The following is a 22,834-nucleotide window of genomic DNA, read 5'->3' on the forward strand; positions in this document are numbered from 1 at the left end:
AAGCTGCTGGCTGGGTAAGATTTCTGGCAGGCTGCCTCCTGGCCCACATTTCCCCAAAGAGACTGAAGAGAAAATGGAAAACCCGTTTATACCTCATTATTGAAAAGTGTTAGTTTTAATTTCATTCCAGTGGGGGGAGAACAAAAAGGCAAGGAAGGAAACCGGTCCCAACCCGGGAAGAACCACGCGTGGCTCCGCGCTGGTTTGGCCCCGGCTGACACGGATCAGACTGGCGGGGCTCGGGGAGGCCCCGGTGCCATCGGGACCCTCACCCTGTGGAGGTGGCAGCGAACCCACATCCCTCTGGGATGGGCAGAGCCGGGCCAGAGCAGCTCCAACTTCTCCTCTCGCGTTCTGGGTGCCCTCTGCCCTGCTCGGACCCAGGAGGAGGGTCCAGGCATTGAGGCTCCAGTGTCAGCATCTGGGACCGACACGGGCTTCCTCCTCCCGGAATGCGCGGCCCGCTCCGGCAGCAGCCGAGGGGGAGCCACCCCGCACCCACAGCAACCAGCTTCCCGGCTTGGGGTGGGACCAGGGAAGAGCAGGCGGATGCTCTCGGCCCACCTGCCTCCCCTTAGTTATTGGCCGTCTGATGACGGGATCTTTCGGAGCAAGGGTGAGGCTGTTTCCCAGCCAGGGGTGGAGGGGAAATAGCCGAGGCCTCTGCGGGGAGTCATTTAGTCCGTCTTTCAGTGGTCCTTATTGGATGCCTACTGAGTGCAGAGCGCTGTCCTAAGAGCTTGGAAAAATGGAACAAAAGAAGTAGGGCCCTCTTTCCCTGCTTTCAAGGAAATCGGAAGCGAATCGGCCCTGTCAAGCTGACGGAGCAAACAATCATAGGTGGAGCTTCGTCCTGGGCATCGGGGGAAAGGACAGTGGAAGGGAGAGGCAGATGGTGGTCCCCTCCCTCGGGGAGCCGTCAGACTGATGGGGAGGCCTGGCCGCCGCAGCGAGCCCACCCGTGTCAAAACCAACCCAGAGTTCGCTAGCCAACTGAGATGTAAAGAACAAGCTCCCGGGCTACTGGGTTGACTGAAGGGAAGCGGGAGACAAATGGGAAGGCTTCTAAGAGGAAGGAGGTTTCTCAGTAGATCGATGAAGGAGAAGAAAGGCCCACGTTGGCCAAGAGGAGGGAGAGAAGCCTTCCAGGCTGGGGGAAAGAGCTCAGATACCGTAAGCTCGTTACGGGCGGGGAACGTGTGGGCTTAATGTTGTAGTGTACTCTCCCAAGCGCTTTGTAGAGTAGTCTGCACGTAGTAAGCTCTCAATACATACTACTGATTGACAATGGGAAGATGGGACTGGCTGTAGCGTGAACATCTAAGGGGAAAACTCGAAACGGTACCCTTCCCCGATCAAATTGGAATCCCTGTCAGCATGGGGTAGTCCATAATGATAATAACAACGGATGTGGTGTTTACTAAACCCTTCCCAAGCTCCTGGGTAAATACAAGTTACAATCTGGTCAGATACAGTCTCTGTCCCCCATGGGGCTCGCGGGCTAAGAGGGAGGGAGAAAAGGTATCGAATCACCATTTTACAGATGAGGAAACTGAGGGACCGAGGGGACTTGCCCAAGGTCACGCGGCAGGTGGGTGGCGGAGCCAGGATTAGAACCCAGGTCCCGTGACCCTCAGGCCCGGACCCTTTCCGTAAGGCCTCGCTGCCGCTCCGTCATCCTGCCCCCTCCCTTCTGTGCAAGGAAAAGAAGGTGAGAGAGTGGAAGTTTGGCGGAAGGGAGCAGAGGGTAATCGAATCAGCCCAGGGCTCTGGAACCCGAGCTGCTAGCCACTCTCAGGCCTAGCGATAAAGCGCGATATTAAAGTAGCCGCTGGGTGACATGCCAGTGACAGAGTGAGCGAGACGGGGAATTGTTTTATAAATGTGCTTACCAGGATAAACAGATTTGATTGAGGGCAGGGCCATTCTGTCACACAGCACTATAAAAGACAGAAATTTATGGCAATCCATTTTCACACTGTGCCAGAGGGAGGGAGAGAGAGAGACAGAGAGAGAGCGCGTGAAAGAGACACACGCGGGATGAGGCCGTGTAGGGCGAGTGTGTTTCCTTAAGAGGATTTTAAGGAGGATTCAGTCAAGCAATAATATTTATTGAGGGCCTTGCTACGGGCAGAGCACTGCATTAAAAGCCTGGGAGACTACCCTAAAGAGTTAGAAAGCATGATCCCCACACCTCTGAGGAGCTTAGAGACTAGCGGGGCAAGACAGACACTTAATAGATTCTACTACGCCTCTTTATGTGTAATTTATTTACAACATAATTCCGGTCCTCAAGGAGCTTAGAATCTAGGAAGATTCCCGCTTCAGTCGATGAATGAATGGTATTTATTGAACTCTTACTAGGCGTAGAGCGCTGTGTAAAGTGCTTGGGGGAACTGGTAGAACAGTTCCCTGTCCACCGGGAGCTTGCAGTCTAGAGACGCCCCCAGGAGGGCTCCTGTTGAGCACCTGACTAAAATGATGACGATAGCAGAGCCAGACTGCCCAGATATGTACAGAGGTGCAGTGGGGCTGGGAAGGGGGATTTAGAGAAGCAGCGCGGCTCAGTGGAAAGAGCACGGGCTTGGGAGTCAGAGGTCATGAGTTCGAATCCCGGCTCCGCCACTCGTCAGCTGTGTGACTGCGGGCGAGTCACTTCACTGCTCTGTGCCTCAGTTCCCTCATCTGTCAAATGGGGATTAACTGTGAGCCTCACGTGGGACGACCTGATGACCCCGTATCTACCCCAGCGCTTAGAACAGTGCTCTGCACATAGTAAGCGCTTAACAAATACCAGCATCATTATAGTTCTCATTAATCAAGGGAGCAAGTCAGGTTGACGCAGGGAGAGTGGAAGAAGAGGAAAGGAGGGCTCAGTCAGGGAAGGCCTCAGGGATGAGATGTGCATTCAGTAAGACCATATATCTGGTCGCTCTTGAGGCGGAGAATTATCCACTGGTGCCGGTCATCGAGCTGTTTGTGCAACACAATGGCAAGGCCCATCAGGGGTGTGGATGGCTTAGTGCAAAACATCACCATTACTGCAGGAAACGTCTCAGGGCTATTCCCGCACAGTCCAAAAACCTACCTCTCCTCTCTTCATCAAGGACAGATTGATGCAAGGATTCCAGGAGCTGAAACCCAGGGTCCAAGGTCGAGTAGGAGGAAACCCACCCAAACACCCCATTCCCAAGTCAGGCGACTCTATAGTATTGGCCTCTCCCAAGCATAGAGCAGCAGCATGGCTCAGTGGAAAGAGCTCGGGCTTGGGAGTCAGCGGTCATGGGTTCGAATCCCGGCTCTGTCACTTGTCAGCTGTGCGACTGTGGGCGGGTCACTTCACTTCTCTGGGCCTCAGTTCCCTCATCTGTAAAATGGGGATTAACTGTGAGCCTCACGTGGGACAACCCGATTACCCTCTATCTGCCCCAGCGTTTAGAACAGTGCTCTGCACATAGTAAGCGCTTAACAAATACCAGCATTATTATTATTTAGTACAGTGCTCTGCCTACATTAAGTGGTCAGTAAATGCCATTGATTGATTGAGCCAGTCCTCTTATGTTGGGACCATTTGGCTCTGCCTCTCCCGGTCTTTAAGTAGTAGGAGCCCTGGCTCTCTTAAATGGTGCCCGGAGACCGGGTGCCTTGTTTCCCCTCCCACCCTGTGAACGGGAGCGCCCAAGGCAGGACAACACTGGCTATCTCTGAAAATGACGGGGCGTGGGGGAGGTAGTTTTGGAGCTGCTTCATTTTCCCCGGCACCTCTTGCCTTCCTCCTTTTGGTTCACAGCCTTGTCCTCTGCCCTTGGCCTGCAGGTGGAAGGTGGGCAGAGCCGGTCCTGGGAGTTGAAGGATACCCAGACCCAGTTACCGAACCGGGCTGACACTGGGTCCGCCTCTCAGGAGCACTTACTCTGTCCAGGGCTCTGTCCTACGTGCTTGGGAGAGTACAAAATTCCCCACTGACTCTGGCCTCACTCCATAATAATAATAATAATAATGTTGGTATTTGTTAAGCGCTTACTATGTGCCGAGCACTGTTCTAAGCGCTGGGGTAGACACAGGGGAATCAGGTTGTCCCACGTGGGGCTCACAGTCTTAAACCCCATTTTACAGATGAGGGAACTGAGGCACCGAGAAGTGAAGTGACTTGCCCAAAGTCCATCTCACTGCTCCTCCGGGAGAGGCTAAATGGTCCCAGACAGGTACACAAACACACCACGCAACGACAGCCTCATCTATGCCCTTCTCCTGACACTGAATTCAACGCTGCCTCGGGGCTGCCCTCTTTCCCGCAGGGAGGAGGCTGGAGTCCAGGAACAGGGGGAAGAATGGGCAGGGGTCTCTACCGTCTGGGCTGTTGGGGGTAAGGGGCGGGGACTATCGGTGGATTAACTGGGGCAGTTTTTCTGTTAGTGGACCGTGGCCAAGATTCCACTCATCAGAAGAGGAGTGGGTTGTAAATCTGCTTTTTCCTTGCTTAACGGAAGAGGAAAGCGTTGTCCCCCTCTCCCTGACCCACCTCACTCCCTACTACTGTATTACTGCTGCTGCTGGTAACCGTGTCTGATGTTATGCAGTTCCGGTAAAAGAAGAAAGAAGAGATTCCAAGAGAGCTTTTAATGAGTTCTCATTTTAGATGCAATCAAAAAAAAATTACACGATTTACACATTTCCAAAGTTAAGTATTTTTCTTTCCCCAAACCTCCGCCCGGGTGTGAGGAATATCATTACAGAGTCGTAAAATGACATGTTTGAGCCGCCTGCCACGATGGCGAAGGGGTGTCTTTTTCCGCCTGCGTGGGGATCGACCCCACCCTCCTGCGCTCGTGTCCACCCTCTTCACGGCTTTCTGCGGAAGAGACAAGGAGCGTCCGAATTGTAGACCGGATCAGGGCTTGGGGTGGGGAGGATGGAGAGAAGTGGGAGTTGTCTCTTGCTGCTCCGTCTCCGAAGACTTAATAGAAAAGAAAGGAGGGAAAGGTGCCTGGTTTCTTTTTATGGTGCCTTCAGCGATACTACGGGAACAATCATTCTGTGATTTGGCCTCCCTGGAAAACTCACGATACAATCACCCCAGGGTTCCTGCACAGGTGATGGATGTTCGGCAGTACACTGGATTTAGAAGACTGGGGGATGGGGGAGCCTTTGAAACTTCATCTCTGGGTGGGTTCTGGACCTCAATATCCCCTTATGAATAATGGGGACCATCGTAGCAACTTACCTCCCTCAGTGGGATGGAGGAACGAGAGGAGCATCCTGAAGAGCTGACAAGTGTGGTGAAAGGTGACGACGAGGGTGGTGAAGTTTTGTGAAGAATTACAGCAGAGTGACATGTCCCTCACCAGCCAAATATCCTGTCAGAGTATTTCATCTGAAGCATTTTCACTGCCCCTGGCAATGTACTAATGTGGAATTTAGTTCCCAGTTAGACGATAACGTCTGATAATCGGTTCGTCACTTTCATTCTTCGTATTCTTTTGAAAGACTCTGAAGTCACCGCCTTCCTCCCCCTCTGGCCCCAAGACCAGCGACCTCTCTGAGGAGGGGTGAGTGGCTCTGTCTTCAATTCCCTGGAAACCAAATCGAGGTCAGAAACTCCCTGACTTTTTCGGCGAGGTCTGGGTACCACATCTGATCTTGTCAAAAAAGCCTCCTGGGGTAGCAGGATGAAGAGAGAAGCCATCTTCCTCGGGACAGAGAACATATTTTTACACGTTTTCACCATACGAACAACCAAAATATGGTGCTTGCTCATTTCCTAGTGTTTTCTCTCGTTATGGGAAGGGAGCACGTCTTCAAATTCCATTGTATTTGTACTCTCCCAAGCACTTAGTACGGTGCTCTGCACGTAATAAGTGCTCAATAAATACCGTCGATCGATTGATAAGCACTCATCATTCCAAGACGTCCCTTTACTTCTTTCCACACTTGATACACACCCTTCTCCTTCCCCCCCCCCCCCCCACTTCCCAACCTACAAGCTTACCATCTCTTCCCTTCTAAAGCCCCAAGCATAGACCTTCACTGAAGGTCATTAAAAAATGACATCGTTCAGACTGTCCATTATGTACAGTGAAGGGGACAGGACATGGTGGGAAATTCCAGAAGGAAAAGATCAACAGTTCATCGGACCAACAGTTCATGGGAGAGACAGGATTCTCTCTCTCTCTTCCTCTCTTTCTCTCTCTCTTTCCCTCTATTTCTCCTGGATGCAGGGAGAAGGGACACAGAAACCCAACCGGAACCGGAACATTAACTTCGTTCTATCGATACATTCCTTAGCCTCATGGTAGCATCTGTCAATCAACCCGTAATATCTACTCAGCACCTACTGTGTGCGGAACACTGAAGTAAGCCCTTGGAGTAGGGATGAGAAGCCCAAAGACAATCGCCCTGCCCTCAGAGACTTAAAATCAGGTGGAAGAGATGGGGCAGACATAATAATTTACAAATTGAGGGAGCAAGAGGAAGAATAAAGCCACAACAGGGAGGAGCACAGATCTGTCAAGGTGAAAGAGCAGAATAATCGATTATTCGATCGATTGCCTATATTAGGAATATTAGGAATGTTGTGCCTTTTGCCACTCTCTATGGTTCAGTTTTCTTTATGGATTGTGCTTGGTCCAGATTCCATGTCTTTATAAATTGATTTGTTAAGCACCTACTATGTGCCAGACTCTGGGGAGTACAAGATAATCCAGTCAGACGCAATCCCTGTCCCTTGAGGGGCTCCTGGTTTAAGAGGCAGGTGAGCAGTCATCTTCTCCCCGTTTTACAAACGAGGAAACCGAGGCCTAGAGAGGTTGTGACCTGCCCAAGGTCACACAGCAGATCAGTGGCAGAGGCAGGACTCGAACCCAGGACTCGAGGGTCTGGAATGAGGGAAAGGATGCAAAGCTGCCCTGAGCATTAAGTTGAGTTTGGAGTGGGAGAATGAGGAGAATGAAGCAGAAGGGGTTTAGGAGCTGATTTGCCGGGCTGGAACACGAGGAGTGGGCGGTGGAGATAGTGGCAGAGGAGATGGGAGGCTTAGGCAGGGGCGGACTGGTGTGGGGTCCAGAGATCCAGGGCGGGGAGGGTAGAGTCCGAGCGGTCAGCTTCAGCCGGCGAGAGGCGGCTGGGGAGAGAGGCCCGGCCTGTTTCTTCCCTGCCTCCATCTCTTCATTGACACACTGGAACGTTTCCAAGGAAATGTGGGGGGCTCCCCCCGACCGGCTCAGAGGTTCCAGTGATTAATAGCCAGGGGAGATGCCCAGAGTTCCACGGGGAGGCTCTTGCGCCTTGGGATCTATCTGTCTCCCCCCCCAGCTCTGACCGATTCGACGGCTTCCGCCCACCTTTCTGCTTCTTGGCCGCCGGGACTCTGGATTCCACGAGCTTGGATGCCTCCCTGATGCTCCCTCCAAAACACACGCCTGATCCTTCCAGATCCGCTCCGCAGAGCAGCCCCGTATTTAAACCCCATAATTGAATTACAATTGATAGCACATGCCAGTTTAAGATTACTCTAATTGCCTCATTTCCCAATATGCTCCTAAAAGGAAAATGAATTTATCCGTAATATTTTTGTGGGGTGAAATGACCCTTATGGAAAGAAATCCGGAGCTCTGAAGCCACGACTGAGCGAGGCAAAGCGAGACGTTGCCTTGACTTAGTTTCTTAGCGTAAACCCAGACCCCCCATCTGTCCAAAGTGGCAAAGGGCAGCCCAGCCAGGAGTCAGCAGTGGTCTCACTGATTCTTGGGGACCCCTCTAGGACCGGGGTGCTAAAATGTGATGGAGACTTTTGCAGCGTTGGGTGTGTCTTTGTCCTTAAAATTAATGTGGGATCCCATTTGACAGGACTATACAGGGCAAGTCACTTAACTTCTCTGTGCCTCAGTTACCTCATCTGTAAAATGGCGTTGAACTGTGAGCCTCACGTGGGACAACACGATGACCCTGTATATCCCCCAGCGCTTAGAACAGTGCTCTGCGCATAGTGAGCACTTAACGAATACCGACATTATTATACAGCTAAAACATCCGTTCTGAATGCTGTAAATATTTGATTTAATTCCCGATAGTTTCCAGGCCTAGAAGCTCACTGTTGCCTTCTCCTGGCCCCAGTTGAAATCCCCCCTTTTTTCCGCACCCCATTTCTCTCTTGAAAAGAGGAAGGATGACCTCAGTCAGTAAATCAGTGGTGCGTATTGAGAAGTTACCGTGCGCAGAGCACCGTGCTAAGCTCTGAGGGGAATTATAGCTCACGTTTCTCCCCACATGAGACATCCCACCTTCCCATCCATGGTGGATCGATGACCGGCATTTGTGGTCCCCCTGGATCCCGATCTTGTTGCTCACTGAGTGACCCAGGAACAAAATGTAACATCATCCTTGTTCACCGTTTCCACCCCTCGCCTAGGATCTCCTTTGGGGAAATGGAATGATCATAATGTTGGTATTTGTTAAGCGCTTACTATATGCCAAGCACTGTTGTAAGCCCTGGGGTAGATACAAGGTAATGAGGCGGTCTCACGTAGGGCTCACAGTCTTCATCCTCATTTTACAGGTGAGGGAACTGAGGCACAGAGAAGTTAAGTGATTTGCCCAACGTCACACAGCCGACAAGTGGCGGAGCCGGGATTAGAACTCATGACCTCTGACTCCCAAGCCCGGGCTCTTTCCACTGAGCCACGGGAACAAGGCTGACCCAGAAGCTCGCTCTCATTCAATCATATCTATTGAGCTCTTACTGTGTGCAGAGCACTGTGCTATGCGCTTGGGAGAATACAATATAAAAAGCTTGGGAGAATACAATATGAAAATAAACAATTTCCCTGCCCACAACAAGCTCCCCACAAGCCTGTGTTCTCTCTGATTGTTCTTCATGTTGCGCGATCCCTCCGGGTCCCTCCGTTTCACACCCCTTGGGCCTTGCCTCGACCCTGGCTCCCGCAGCCCACCCCGCCCGTCATTTCTGGCTGTTGGACGAGCCTCGCCGCACCACCTTGGAGAGGAAACAGAGCTGGGGTGCTTTTACCATCAGTGGAGTGCCCGGCCAAGTGCTTTCTCGTTCTTGTTATGGTTGGGCTGTGTTGTCGGCCCTGGTTAGTGCGGCTGGGAGCGTTCGTCTCTGCCCGCGTCGTGTGGGGGAGTGGGTGCGTGGGTGGGCTAGGGGGCTGGCTTCTGTATCCCGCTCTCTCTGGACCCCTTAGACGAGAAGGAAGAGGAGACCGTACCAGCTGCCGCTGGAACTCGATGGGCCTAGAAGAACCAGTCTCCTCCTTTCTTCGACGAGACTTCAGTCAGCAGTTCCTGGAGGTCCGGCAACCGCCTCCTTAGCCAAACTAGGTCCCGAGCCTACTTCCTGCTTCCTGCCCAGCAAGTCGTAGCCGTCCTAACTCTCTCTAAGAAATCTCCCTTGACCCCAGTGGCGTTTCACCCCCGGGGTGAGTTAGGGCACTGAAAACCAGTGCATCCCAGGCGATATCAACTCCCAAGGCACCCGACTCTCCACAGCTGACCGATGAGGCCAATGAATCAACGGAGAAAGAGGCAGGAGAATCGCCTTTCCTGGCTGGCTCAGGGTCCCTGCAGAGTCTCTCGCTTGTTCTCCAATCGCGGGGCTCAGAATTTTTCCACCACTCCTGTTGCTGCTTGGCCCGAACTGGGTTGATTTATTGAATGCCATTTATTCTGCCTGTCTTCCACCAGGCTGTTGTTAGAAGCCAGAGGAAAAGCAGGTGCGTGTGTGGTTGTGTGTGTGCGCGTGCGTGCACATGTGTGAGATTCACAATACGCAGCAGCACAGTAAACAATCCTACTCCGTGACCCCTGCCTTTTACCAGGGTATGAGAGGCCAGAGGCTCTCCTGGGCTGAGACGGTGGCATAGTGGAACGAGATGTTATGGGACCGAGCCCACAGACTGGGTATTCCCCCTCCAGCTCTCTCAGCTTCCGTGCAACATCACAGCTGGCGGGGGCCTCGAACCCGTGGCCCGTGATCTGCAATAGAGTCCTGGTATCCCCCAGGGCGTTGGGACTGGAGCAGGGAGGGTGGGGGAAGTAGACCGCAGTGCAGGTCCCTGGGACTCGCATGATTGTCTGGCTGCACTGGCCCTTCCGGCCTGGATTTGAGCCGGACCTCTCTGCCTTGGGCCTGGGCCAGAGGATTACTGACGGGAGCGATAATCATCCCCACACCCCTGATGATTCCACACTTGTCGGGTAACGTCTACTGCCCCTCCCGGTGCATTGGAAGCTCCTCAAGGGCGAGGCTTTGGCCTCTTACTCTACCAGGAGGCTGGCGCGGGGCTCCGAATATCGGGGACGTTCGGTCGATACGACTGAACGAGTGGTGGAAGTTGTTAAATGTGGTCCTGGCTGGAGGCCAGAGAGTGGCAAAGAATAGTGTGGTCTAGTGGCAAGAGCTCAGGCCTGGGAGTCTGAAGGGCCTGGGTTCTAATTCTTGCTCTGCCATGTGAACTTGGGCAAGTCGCTTCTCTGGACCTCAGTTTCCTCATCTGTAAAATGGGGATTAAAACGGTGAGCCCCGTGTGGGACGGGGGCTGTGTCCAACCCAATTCCCTTGTATCCACCCCAGCACTCAGTGAGGGCCTGGCACGTAGTAAGCACTTAACAAATACTACTTTGCTTTTCTTTGCCTCAGTTACTTCATTTGTAAAATGGATATTAAGACTGCGAGCCTCATGTGGGACAGGGACTGTGTCTAACATGATTAACTCGTGTCTATCCCAGTGCTTAGCACAGCACCTGACATATAGAAAATGCTTAACACATCTCATAAAAAAATGGCCTGTTCTATCCCTCTGCATCTCTTGCCACTCGAGGTTCTGTGATTCTTCGATTAGTCCGGTACTTTAAGTTTCTCCCATCCCTTGACCCTGGTCCACATTGGTGGGAGACCCTCACCCTCCGAGAATCTAGCTAACGCTCCCCACTTTTCTCTTTCCAGAGCGACATGCTGGATGTGAACCAGATCATCAAGGACTTGGCCTCCATGGTATATGAGCAAGGAGACACAATTGGTATGTATTAGGGTGAAGGGGAGGAGAAGTGGGGGACAGGGGAGAGAGGAGGGCATCCATTTTCCCCTTGCTCTTTCTGACACCTGGTTCTGGATGTTCTGGGAGCACCGGCCTTAAGCTTGGCATCTTCTGGGCCACTGGTCTGAGTTCACGGGTGCGGTGGTGGATCCAGTCTGAAGTATGCTTGAGGAGGGGCGAGGCACCCCGACTCAGTTTCCCCAACAGAAGACAGGGGTTTTCATGAAATCGCCCCGCTGCCTCCCCTCAGACACTTGTCTCTGACAGATTTGCCTTTCCACCTGAAATGGAGGTGGGGTGGAAATGTGTCGCTATCGATGGTTTCCTGCTTCAGGTCCAGGCTGTCCCTGGACAATCTCAATGGCCTCGTGGCCCTGTGGACCATACCTCTGTGCAGCTTTTTGGTGGAGGTCCTAGGACCCCAGCAGGAAAGCCAGCCCTGCTGGGAGGGATGGATGGGTGAGAGGGGCAGTCTTCCTGTAAGGCCATCTTCCATCTCCAGCCAGCCTGGACCCAAGCCCCGTGGCCTCTGGCTTGATCGGGAGCAGCCTCCTCACAGAATGGGACGGAGAGAGAGTACGGAGGCGATGGAGGTGTCGTGATCCTCTCCTAGTCTCTTCTCGGAAATCTCATTCATTTCTTCCTTTAGTTTGTACAGCTCCTGGGCAGAGAAGACAGTTCTCCTCCCCTTCCCCGCACACCCTCTCTTTTCTCCCTCCGCTGGAGCCAGCATCGCGGCTAATCGGGGCCCTCTTCCTGACAGCCAGGGCCACCCACCCTCAAGAAGAACCTGGATCTTTCTGTGGGCCTGTGCCCTTGGCATTGCTCAAGGATACCCCAACCCCAGTGCCCTCCTGGCCCCATCCCTGAGTTTGTTCCCTCTTGGCCCCATCTCTGGACTCGTTCCCTCCTGGCTCCATCCCTCGGCTTGAGCTCCTGGTCTCATCCCCGGGCTCGTTCCCTCCTGGCCCCGTCTCCTGGCCCTGGCCCCGGGCTTGTTCCCTCCCAGCCCCGTCCATTTCTTCCTGGCCCCATCCCTAGGCTTGTTTCCTTCTGGCCCTGCTGGCCCTGGGCTTGTTTTCTTCTTGCCCTGGCCCTGGCTTTGTTCTCTCCTGGCTCCATCCTTGGTTTTGTTCCCCCTTGGCCTTGTCCCTGGGCTTGTTCCCTCCTGGCCCTGGCCCTGAGCTTGCTCCCTCCTGGCCCTGGCCCTCGGTCCCTCCCGGTCCCATCCCTGGACTTTCCACCCCAAATTCAGCAGATGAAACAGGATATACTCCTTTCACGGAGCCCAAGCCTGTCAGCTCTCAGTCTCCTGGGAGTTGGCAGTCAGTGGCTGGATGACCCTGTTCAGCCTCGGCCCCCGCGTCCTGGAGTGATAGAACTCCTAGAATGGTCATTCCGTATGAGCAGGTGGGTCATGGGCAGTGGGAGGAGAAAGAAGCACTCCGGTTTAAAGGCATCACTCATCGTTATTGTTAACTGACGCGCGTGGGATTGAAGACTCCCAATTCAAGGGAAATACAGAGGCCAGTGTGGGGCCTTAACCTCTAGAAGCTGTAGGAAATCTGTCTCCTCTTGCGTCTGCAGGCCTCCCCGCCGCCCCTAGCTCTAGCAGCAGATCCGAGTACTGGCGGTTCATCTCTGGAAACAGGAGATGACGGTAATTGTTGAGCCCCGTACTTAGTGAGAACTGCTGTCAAGAGTGGCCAGATAGACCCTAAGGAACTTCCCCATGGGTTCAGTCACTTGCCAGGGTAGGTAGGGAAATCTGTACCCCTCTCCCCGTCCCCGAGGCTGTACCCTCCCTCCTCCAGGTGGGAAATAAGCAGAGGATTGATGGACGGATGGATGGATTGACTGGAAGTCTAGAGGCCACGTGACCAGTGACCTATTCCAGTTCCCTCTGCCCATCTCCCTCCCTCCTGACTGCTCCTTGTCCTGTGGGGCTGATGGGGACCTTGGCCACCACCACCAGTCACCACAAAGGAAACACACACCGCTCCGCATCCGTGGTTCCCACCTGGCCGAAGCCGCTCAATCCATCTTCCGGCAAGTGGCTCAGAGAAGGCGTGGCCCATCCACCCCCGCCTCAGGGCCCTCACGCTCAAACACACACCTCTCTGGATCCTGGTTCCCACCTGGCCGAAGCCGTTCAATCCGTCTTCCGGCAAGTGGCTCAGAGAAGGCACGGCCCATCCACCCCCGCCTTAGGGCCCTCACGCTCAAACTAACTCTGTCCTGGAGCCACTGGGGCTCGGTGCGCTGGATCAGTTGGGATCCTCTCCCAGGACTAACGACACACATCGCTTCATTTCATGAGTCTCTCCCAAGCTCTTCCTCGTGATTTCGTTTGTTCCTTCCCCTCCGTCAGCCTGGGAAGTTCCCGAGGCGAAGGAATCAGTCCCCGTTTCCCTCCTCTCTCCTCTCCTCTCTGCTTAATTAGCTTGCCCGTGTGAAAGGAGTGATGAACCAGGACATGTGTCCCTTTGCTACATCACTGCTCTCTCTTTCCTACCTACCAGGCAGGAATGCCAAAGCCGGGACTTTCTTGCCTGTTGGTCTGTGCCCTCTTTCTCTCTCTCTCTCTCAGTCTCTTATTTTTAGTTCAGTCCATTATTCAGTGTTCGTCTGCAATCAACCCTGGCAATCCCCTGCCACTCATCTCTTGGCACTGGGAAGAGGAAGAGGGCAGGAGGGGGAGAGGGGCCGGAGGGGAAATGGCCACTGAGAGAAGTGCAGGTTTTTTGGAGGTGTTTCTGGGCCAGGAGGGGAGGTGGGTGGTTGGGGGAGAGAGGCCAGGGTTGTCCCAGGAGGAACGTGGGAGCCCTGGTGGCCTGGAAAGCTGGTTCCCCTGAGGGGGGTCGGGCCCAGATGAGCAGAGACTGGGTCTGATCTCCAGGGGTTAGCGAATTAAAAGCATTTTCTTCCCCCAAACCAGGGACAGATAGTCCCTGGCCTGGCACCCCACCTCCTCTACACGGTGGAATTCAGTTGAGGGAGATAATGTGCCCAGCTGCTACTCCACCACGGCAAATGGTCCACGGGACAGGTGGCTACAGCATATTCCCATTCCCCGTTCCCTCTGGAAACTGCAAGTTGGATAAATGAAACTTCAGGAGAACCAATCTGGCCCTTTCTCAGCCGTGAGAGGTAGGATCTCCAGTTCGAGCCCCTCTCACCGACCCTGAGCCTGGAGGCCACTTGGGTGAGTGCCGCTCAGTCACTGCCCGTGGCATGGTCCCCAAGGGGGCCCATTGTGGAGTTCCACTTTTGCCCTGTCGCCGGCTCTGCCCCCCCATGGCAACCCAGCCCTGGAATCTCTGTTCCCAACTCCCAGAAATTCTGTAACTACTAGAGCTCTCCCTCGTGGCTCGGCAGCCTGGGTGTATGCCGGGCCTTTCAGTCAGAGACGGAGGCTGGCTCAGGTGTCCACGCGGGTGGTGAGAGAAAGGTCAGGAGTCTGGACCCGATTCGCCTCAAGACTGTGCCCACTCTCAGCCAGTGCCATCTAAATTCCTGGCCTCTGGTGCCTTTTCCAGGATCTAACCTCAACCCCTTGCCAGGCCATAGAAGAAGCTCCCCTCCCGGAGCCCACAAGCACCAGGCAGCCACCGGCCAAAGATGCCCCCACCGCCCCGGGGGATGCCTCGGCTGGGACCTCCCGCCCAGGCTCCCGCTCCCGGTCCAAGACCCGCAAACCTAACTTCAGTGTTGGTGCAGAAGGTGACCAGGCACTACCAGCTGCTGTCTGGGGCTCTCCGGGGGACGCCCGTCGAGAAACACCGTGTCTGGAAGAGAGTCCTGCAGGCGGTCCATGCGCTCGGCTACTGCCGGGGGGACCTGGAGGACCGCAAGGACAAGTGGAGGGACCTGAGCGGGGCGGTGCGGAAGAAGCTGGCAGAGCACGGGCGGGCCGCCTCGGAGCGGGGGCGGCCCCAGGCCCTCATCCTCACCCCCGAGGAGCGTGTGGTGGCCACGATGTTCTCGGCCCAAGCCCTCCGGGCCGAGTCAAGCAGTCGAGCCCTTGCCAAGTAAGTCAGTGGCGGTGTTCCAGTCTCTCCTGAGCCGCACATTAGGGTGGACCCTGCCCATCACCGACCCTGCCCCCTGCGGTCTAACTGCCCACCTCCGCCTCCAGTGCCCCCTTGCTCCATCCTGTCCCCCCTGCCACAGGGTTTTCTCCAGTCACAGGCAGGTCTTCAGGAAACTATGCCAGTTCCAAGGTCCAGATACCCCCTGCGGCAATCTTGCAAATACATACTAGGCCACTGTCCTTTCTGAAGGTGCGGTGGCCTAAAGAAGAAGTGTTCTTTTCACTTAGTTATCGTCACCTTCCCCGGTGAATGGGTGAGATGCTTTTTCGGAAGCAGTTCCCAAGCTTCCTCTGCCCTTATCCGAGCTCACCTTCAGGGCCAACATCCTAGGGAAGTGAAGGCTGGATACACCTGTCTCTTGGAAGAAGTAGTTGGGTCACCATCCACTGAGAAGGAGGAGGGAGGAGGAGGGGGAATCCCTCACTCTTTCCTACATCCATTAAAATCCTGAATTGGTGTATCTATGGAGGAGAGACCCTGAATTAGGATGCGGTCCCTTCCCCGTCCGTTTTTTTTCAAACCTCCCAGGGGCAGAGGCTACAGACACTTCATTTCCCATCCCACCTAAAGAGTTGGCAGAGGAAATGGGGGACACTCTCTGTCCCTACCCCAGATGACTGTTGGGTTGGAGTGGTGGTTCACCCTTTCCAGCATAAGCACTCCTCTGTGCCCACAGTTGGCATCCAAACTCCCCAGAATTCTTAGGCCCAGAGCCCTGCCAACTGTGGTGAATGCCCCTCAAGTTGACACGGGGGGTTATTGAGCCAGCACAGTGTATGGTCTGACCTCGCTCCCAGGCAATTTTAGGGCAGTGCACGCTGTAGCCATCTGCGGTTCCCCCCGACCTCCCTGGGGAACTCAGCTTTCTCAGTGCCCAGTAGGTCCCGTTCCTGGGCGGTGGAATTGATTTGAGAGGGGCCCACTCCCACAGCCTGACTTTGTTCCTGCTTTCCCGACAGTCTCATTGGTCTTGGCTTGAGACAAAATGTCTGCTCAGAGAAGCTGGGAGTCTGCCCTCTTCTGCTGCCTGGATGCTGAGATTCCTTGGCGCAGAGCGGTGACTCCAGCTTACTTCTTCTCCTGCTCCTCCTCCTCGGCTCTTCGATGTCAGCACCGCTCGCTGACCACCGCACCCAACCACCGCCTCCAGCAAAGACCAGAGGTGAAAGAAGGAGGATGTCTAACAGGCCCCAGCAGGAGATAATTCTTCACCCTCACTGCCTCTCCAACCTTTCCCTCCTTCCGGGACCTACGGACCGGCTTCTGAAGACCTCGTGGCTCCTGACACCCAGACCCAGGAGAACTTTGGAGGCGCTCCCCAAGTCCAACTTGGCGGCATCCTCCTCAACCTCTGCCCAGCCAGGGGAGAGGCTATTTGACTAGTTGGAGCTGAAGTTTTATTGGCCAAGAGAAGCCAGCTTGGTCGGATTTGCAGAGTCAGTGAGCGCATTTCATATGGGCTTGAGGGGAACCGGTTCTACCAGACCAGATAATATGTATGGCTCCCAAGAGATTGTCTTGTGTCCAGAAAATAGCAGAACAAGGAGGAAGCAGGCAGTCCTCAGAACTCTGCCGTCCAGGTAGAGAGAAGTCCCATAGAGTATCCTTCAGTTCTGCCTTTCCTTTGAGTTGCATCTGGAAGGTGGACGGTTCAGGGTAGATGCTTTTTCACCTAGTGGGTGGCAGCTCACTGAATTTGTACCACCAAGTGTTGTACAGGCCAAAAATATCAATAGATGCCATAGGCGTTTGGCAAAATTTGTGGATGAGGAGGGGGGATCATGATATGTTACTAGACGGAAAGTTAGAGGTGTCAGATGTTCAACTCCTATCCTTGATGATGGATACCAAGGAGGACTTCTACTCCATGGATCCTCCAAGCATCTTGTTACCACTTTCGGATTCCTTGGATTGATTGGACGATTGGTGTGATCCAGCAGTGTCATTCCGGGTAGTTATAATGTCTCTTTGAAACAGAGGTGGAGAAGGACACGGATACGGACAAGGACATGGAAGTGAGGCTTGCCATTGTGTGGCACCTGCTTCTGAGGAAGAAAGCAAAACCCCTCACTGTAGGTTCTGGGTGTCTCAACGTCTGGTTGAAGTTTATATCGGTACACAAGTTGGCTGAGAGGACCCTAATTGATCTCTGAAAGGCTTATGTTCTTGCTGATAGCTGAAGGGGGTATTCTACTTTAAGAACTGTGCTGACGAGCCAGCTCACTGCGGTCTGACCTGTCCTTTGCCCGTTTAAACCCAAACAGAGGTGATCTCTGATTGTGCCTGTTTCTCTCCCTTTTCCTTCATGGGAGTGATAGTGTACAGTGTGAGGGAGTGAGTGAGTGAGTGAGTGAGTGAGTGAGTGAGTGTGTGTGTGTGTGTGACCATCCTTTATCTTTCACAGAGATTTTAAATTTAATCATAAAACCCTAGGGCTGGAAAGAATCTCAAGAGGTCATCTTGTCCAGGCCACTGCATCTAGGCCAAACAGGCTGCTAACTCTCAAAAAAGACATGTTCTTTTGGAAAAACTGGGGCCAGTCCAAGCGGTGAATTAATTGGGGCCTACAGATCCGTTACCTTCTCTACTTGACCAGGTTAATACGGCCAAGTTTAGTGAGACAACTTTTTTTCCATCAGATCCAAGGCACCCAGATTTCTCTGCCTTGTGGTTAGGGTGTTTAGGATTTTGTTTTGATCTGTGCTTCTCTCACATACATATTTTTCTCTGGATGGGATCAGGAGCTGGAAATGGTCTTGAGAGTCTTGAAATCCAGAGGGTGAAGGGCAAAAGTTTGGGGCTGATAGTTCTGGAGGTTTCCATTGGCTCAGTTGATTTTTCTGCTTTCGTTCAATGATAGGTGGGCTGACGTTGGGGTTACAGATTCTGAGGAGGTTAGGGGATCTAAACGAGAGAGGCTGGTGGAGAAAACTCTCCGATGGGTCACTAATACCAACTCCTTTACGTCCCGGGTATATGATCCCTCCCTTGGGTAAATTTTCCTTAATGATATTTATTAAGAGTTTTCTATATGCAAGGCACTTTCCTACGTGCTGCGGTAGATACAACGATGATCAGGTTAGACTCAGTCCATGTCCCACATGGGGCTCACGGTCTTATTCACATTTTAGAGGTGAGATAACTGAGGCACAGAGAAGTGAAGTGACTTGTCCAAGGTCATAGAGTGGATAAGTGGCAGAGTCAGGATTAGAACCCAAGTCCTCTGACTTCCAGGCTCTCGCTCTTTCCACTAGGCCACGCAGTTTCCCAGACTTCAGATGTGCACCAGTTCTGCCTTTGACTTTTGGCAGTAGCAGGAACCCATTAAAGTGGCGAAGAATCCCCCTTCCACCACATCCTATACGTAGTCCCCGTGGCGGAAAGCGTGAGGTTCAGTAGTGTAAGCTCCTTGTGGGCAGGGAAGATGTTATTTATTTGGTTTGTACTTCCCAAGAACCTAGTACAGTGCATCACACCAGGGGGACGCTCAGTAAATAGTGTCAGCCTGCTGACTAGTGGTGATGATGGAGTTTCTTTCTCACTGGCCTCAGTGGATGAGTCTCGTTCTTTGCTGTGCACAACTCACCGTCGCAAGAGATTGGAGAAGAGAGATCTGTTGTCTTTCACCACACCCCAGCTGAGAAAAGTCAAATGGCGTTAAGCGGGCCGGGCTTTAAGCTTCCTTCGGTTAGAGATTATTCCTGTTGTTGCCCCCAAACTGACTCCTAATCATTTACTCTATAATAATAACGATAATAACAGCAATAAGATAATCACAGTAATCATAAAAGTTGTGATATTTGTTCAGTGCCTACTAGGTACTAATCACTGGGGTTGATACAAGTCCCCGTCCCACATGAGACTGTCTAAGAGGAGGAAGAAGAGATATTTTATCCTCATTTTTCAGATTAGAAAAATGAGGCACCAAGAAGTGAAGTGTCTCCTTACTCCTAGTTCTTTGCTCTTTCCACAAGGTCATACTGCTTCTTGTTAGGACTTTGAATGCTGAGGTGATCAGAGAGGCACTGTGATGATGCCCAGTTTGATGTTGAGAGCTTGTCAGGGATGCAGGAGACTGAAATTACCCTAAGGGAGGTCCTGCTTAAATACAATATCTATAGCTCTATATAATCTGAGAAATGTATTTTCCCTCGGCTCTGCAAAGGGTGTGGCGTTTGCTTGGATGCCTGACATCTGAGGGCAGTTTTGGCTCAACCCCTGTGTTAGTTTCAGAATTGTTCAAGGTCCGGTAATAATAATAACGATGATGGCTTTATTTCAGCACTTACTATGTGCAAAGCACTGGTCTAAGCACTGGGGAGGATACAAGGTGATCGAATTGTCCCAGGTGAGGCTCACAGTCTTAATGCCCATTTTACAGATGAGGTCACTGAGGCACAGAGAAGTGAAGTGACTTGCCCAAAGTCACACTGCTGACAAGCGGCAGAGCCAGGATTTGGACCCATGATCTCTGACTCCCCAGCCCGTGTTCTTTCCACTGAGACGTGCTGCTTCGCTGCTTCTCAGTCCCAAGTCCCCAGCTTCATTCACTCATTCATTCATTCAGTCGTATTCATTCATTCAGTAGTATTTATTGAGCATTTACTGTGTGCAGAGCACTGTACTAAGCGCTTGGAAAGTATAATTTAGTAACAGATAGAGACAATCCCTACCCAACAACGGGCTCACAGCCTAGAAGGGGGAGACAGACAACAAAACAGAACGAGTAGAGGGGCATCAATACCATCAAAATAGATAAATAGAATTATAGATATATACATCATTAATAAAATAGAGTAATAAATATATACAAATATACACAAGTGCCATGGGGAGAGGAAGGAGGTAGAGCAGAGGGAGGGATTAAGGGTGAGGGGAAGAGGAGCAGAGGAAAAGGCCGGGGGTGTCAGTCGGGAAGGCCTCCTGGAGGAGGGGAGCTCTCAGTAGGGCTTTGAAGAGGGGAAGAGAGTTAGTTTGGCGGAGGTGAGGAGGGGGGGCGTTCCAGGCCAGAGGTAGGACGCGGGCCAGGGGTGAACTGCGGGACAGACGAGAACGCGGCACAGCGAGGAGGTTAGCGGCAGAGGAGCGGAGTGTGCGGGCTGATCTGGAGGCGGAGACAAGGGAGGTGAGGTAGGAGGGGGCAAGGCGACGGACAGCTTTGAAGCCAGCAGTGAGGCTTCAGCTTCGACACTTCACGTTCGGGTAGCGTCGACTTTTCGATCGACGCCGTGGTCCGATGTCTCGAATGAAAGCAGGCTACATTCCTGTTTCCACCACCGCCACCCGAAAGCTCTGATGCGAAGTGTCTCGTTGGCTTTTTGGGCCAATGGCCGACGCGGAGAAGGACTTGACTTTTCTGGGAAAAAAGCTCGCCGAGCTGTCGCTGTGGTCTGAGGATCGTGGAAGTCAAAGTGAACATAAAACATGAAATTCTTGAAGGGTGAACCTGATTTTTCCTCCTTATTAAAAAATAAAGCCCAAATGCCCTATTTGAGCCCTTCAAACCCATGCATGTTCTGTTACACGTGAGGGGGAGTCGTTACGCCCACGTATGAAATTTCTGCGGTCTCATAAGTGCCGTCCGAAGAAGTGATCGTAGATCTCCAGATTGCCTTGTGATCCCCTCATGCCTCCCTTTCCACTCAGTGAATTGCCGCATTTCGGTCGGTGTGAGCGATTCGGTCTTTCCCGTGTAATCACTTTCTATCATCTTAATTTTCAGATAGTATCGAAGGCAACCTTGAGACTGCAGCTTCTAACGTAGAGTCAGCCAATGAGCAGTTGGCTAAAGCCAGTCGGCACCAAGTAAGTTGGCCTAAACCCTCCCCTTCCTGCTTCTGCACCCACCTCCAGGTCCACTCCCCTTCCCCACCATACTCACACAGTCGTGCCCCTGTGTCCGTCTGTCTGGGAGACGCCTGACCCCGGTCTGCCGTGCTGGAAGTGCCCAGCTCCATGATCCGAGAGCGCGGTGGTTTCCAAGGAGGAAATGGCTTGGGTGTGCGTATCGGGGGTGAGGAAGGAATCAACGGGAGAGTCCTCCGTTAGAGAGGCTTGGTGGCTCCGGGAGATGGGCCAGGGAGGAATCAAGAAATGTGGGGACAGTGGGATTGGCACCATTTCAGTGGTGGCTCCTGAAGATTCACCCCTTTAAAATGGGGCGGGCAACCCCGAAGCCCAGTGCCATGGTTTAGACACTGTGGACTTGTTCGTCGTGGGCGGGAGAAGTGGTGTCGTGCTCGCTTTGAAACGGTGTGATTTCTTCGTTCCTTGGGATCGGCTTCCGATTCTTAAAGACCTCGCTAGAAAACAGTGTCTTTTCAGTCGGAGCTTTTGAGCTCCATGGTTTCCAGGCTGGGGAATTGTGTGAAGAAATCATTAGAGCCCTTTAAGTGCTCAGAACAAGTGTATTGGATTAAAGAGAAATCCAAGTGTATTGGATTAAAAAGGAGTGGGGAGTTGGGGAGGGGGGCAACGATCAAATGGGCTGGAGCTGAGCTTTGTTTTCAAAGACACAACTCTGCTAAAACCAACAATTAGTGGTGGGCGTGTTAGCAGCCTTTCTGACTCCTTTATTGTTGACAGTGCTATGTATGTGTGTGTGTGTGTGTATATACAGATGTCTTAGGGTGTTTTTTTTAAAAAACCCCTCTGCTCCTGTTTGATCAGTGAAATTGCAGAACCCTATAGACTCACTGCCCATAGCAAAGGGACTTAGCCCTGGCTCCTCTCTGCTCTGCATCTGCAGTGGGAAACCTCTGTCTGGAAAATGAGTTTGTCAATCTAAAGGCTATCCAAACCTGTCACTCATGGGAGTCCAGAAAAGCAGGGACAGGGCCCAACTCTGAAACACACCGGTGAAGGAGCTGTTGAGCCCAGGCCGGCTGCGGGCAAATTCCCTGGAAGGGAGGGAGGGAGCTACTGAGGTGAGCGGTGATGGGAGCATCTGGCTTGAGCCTCCTGGAGTTGGGATGTCGCCTCCTGCACGAGCTCCAGCTGGAAGGGGGAGTCGGGTACAGTGGGTGAGGTGGAGTGGGGGACGGGCAGGGGTGCTGCCTTTCAGGAATGGGGAAAAGGGGAAGGGAAGCAGGAAGGAGGAGGATGGAAACTACTTGCTGAAATAGAAGTGGAGGGGAGACGACCCCCTGATCTTGGGATAGCCCTCAGTTAGTCAGCCAGGAAGTCAGTCTGGCCCTGGACTTCACCGAATGCCCTTGGTGACTGTACAGGTTGCTCTGGGGAAAGGAAAGGTCATGCTTTCCTGGGGCTGCCAGTCTGTTGGGAGAGACCCTAAAAGCACTTACACGCACACACACTCTCTCTCTCTCATTCCCATCCATACTGGTTGCTGGGGAGAGGGAGAGAGAGGGAGAAGAAGTGGCCAGTGCCCTCTAGGGATTGACAAACTAAATAGAGAGATAAGAGAAAGGAAACACACAGTCTGAATGGCAGAACCTTAGATGGCCTTGAGTCTGCCAAAATAACTTAGAGAGGGACAGTTCCCATCTGTCAGGCTTGGACTCAGATTACAGCTTCCTGGAGGCAGTGGGATGAAGGCCAGGACCTCAGCGGGTTACCTCCAGCCCTCTTACCCCATGACTGGGTTTTCACCGAGGAAAACAACACGGGCCCAGGCCGAGGCCCCGGTGGCCCTCGGACAGCTCGAGGCAGTGGAGCCGCCTCAGGCTC

At 53.0% G+C, this 22,834-nt stretch overlaps 1 protein-coding gene across 3 annotated transcripts in view; it reads left to right on the top strand.

The window, feature by feature from the left end:
* TSNARE1 (t-SNARE domain containing 1) overlaps positions 1 to 22,834 on the top strand; it is a 237,291-nt gene that overhangs the window by 143,469 nt on the left and 70,988 nt on the right. For all 3 annotated transcript variants that reach the window (XM_029063152.2, XM_029063153.2, XM_029063154.1), the window contains 2 exons: positions 10,961 to 11,033; positions 20,868 to 20,950. In XM_029063152.2, the coding sequence (XP_028918985.1) occupies positions 10,961 to 11,033; positions 20,868 to 20,950 (156 nt within the window). The remainder of the gene's footprint in view (positions 1 to 10,960; positions 11,034 to 20,867; positions 20,951 to 22,834) is intronic.

The sequence above is a fragment of the Ornithorhynchus anatinus genome, chromosome 4 (assembly GCF_004115215.2).
Source record: "Ornithorhynchus anatinus isolate Pmale09 chromosome 4, mOrnAna1.pri.v4, whole genome shotgun sequence".
Taxonomy (NCBI): domain Eukaryota; kingdom Metazoa; phylum Chordata; class Mammalia; order Monotremata; family Ornithorhynchidae; genus Ornithorhynchus; species Ornithorhynchus anatinus.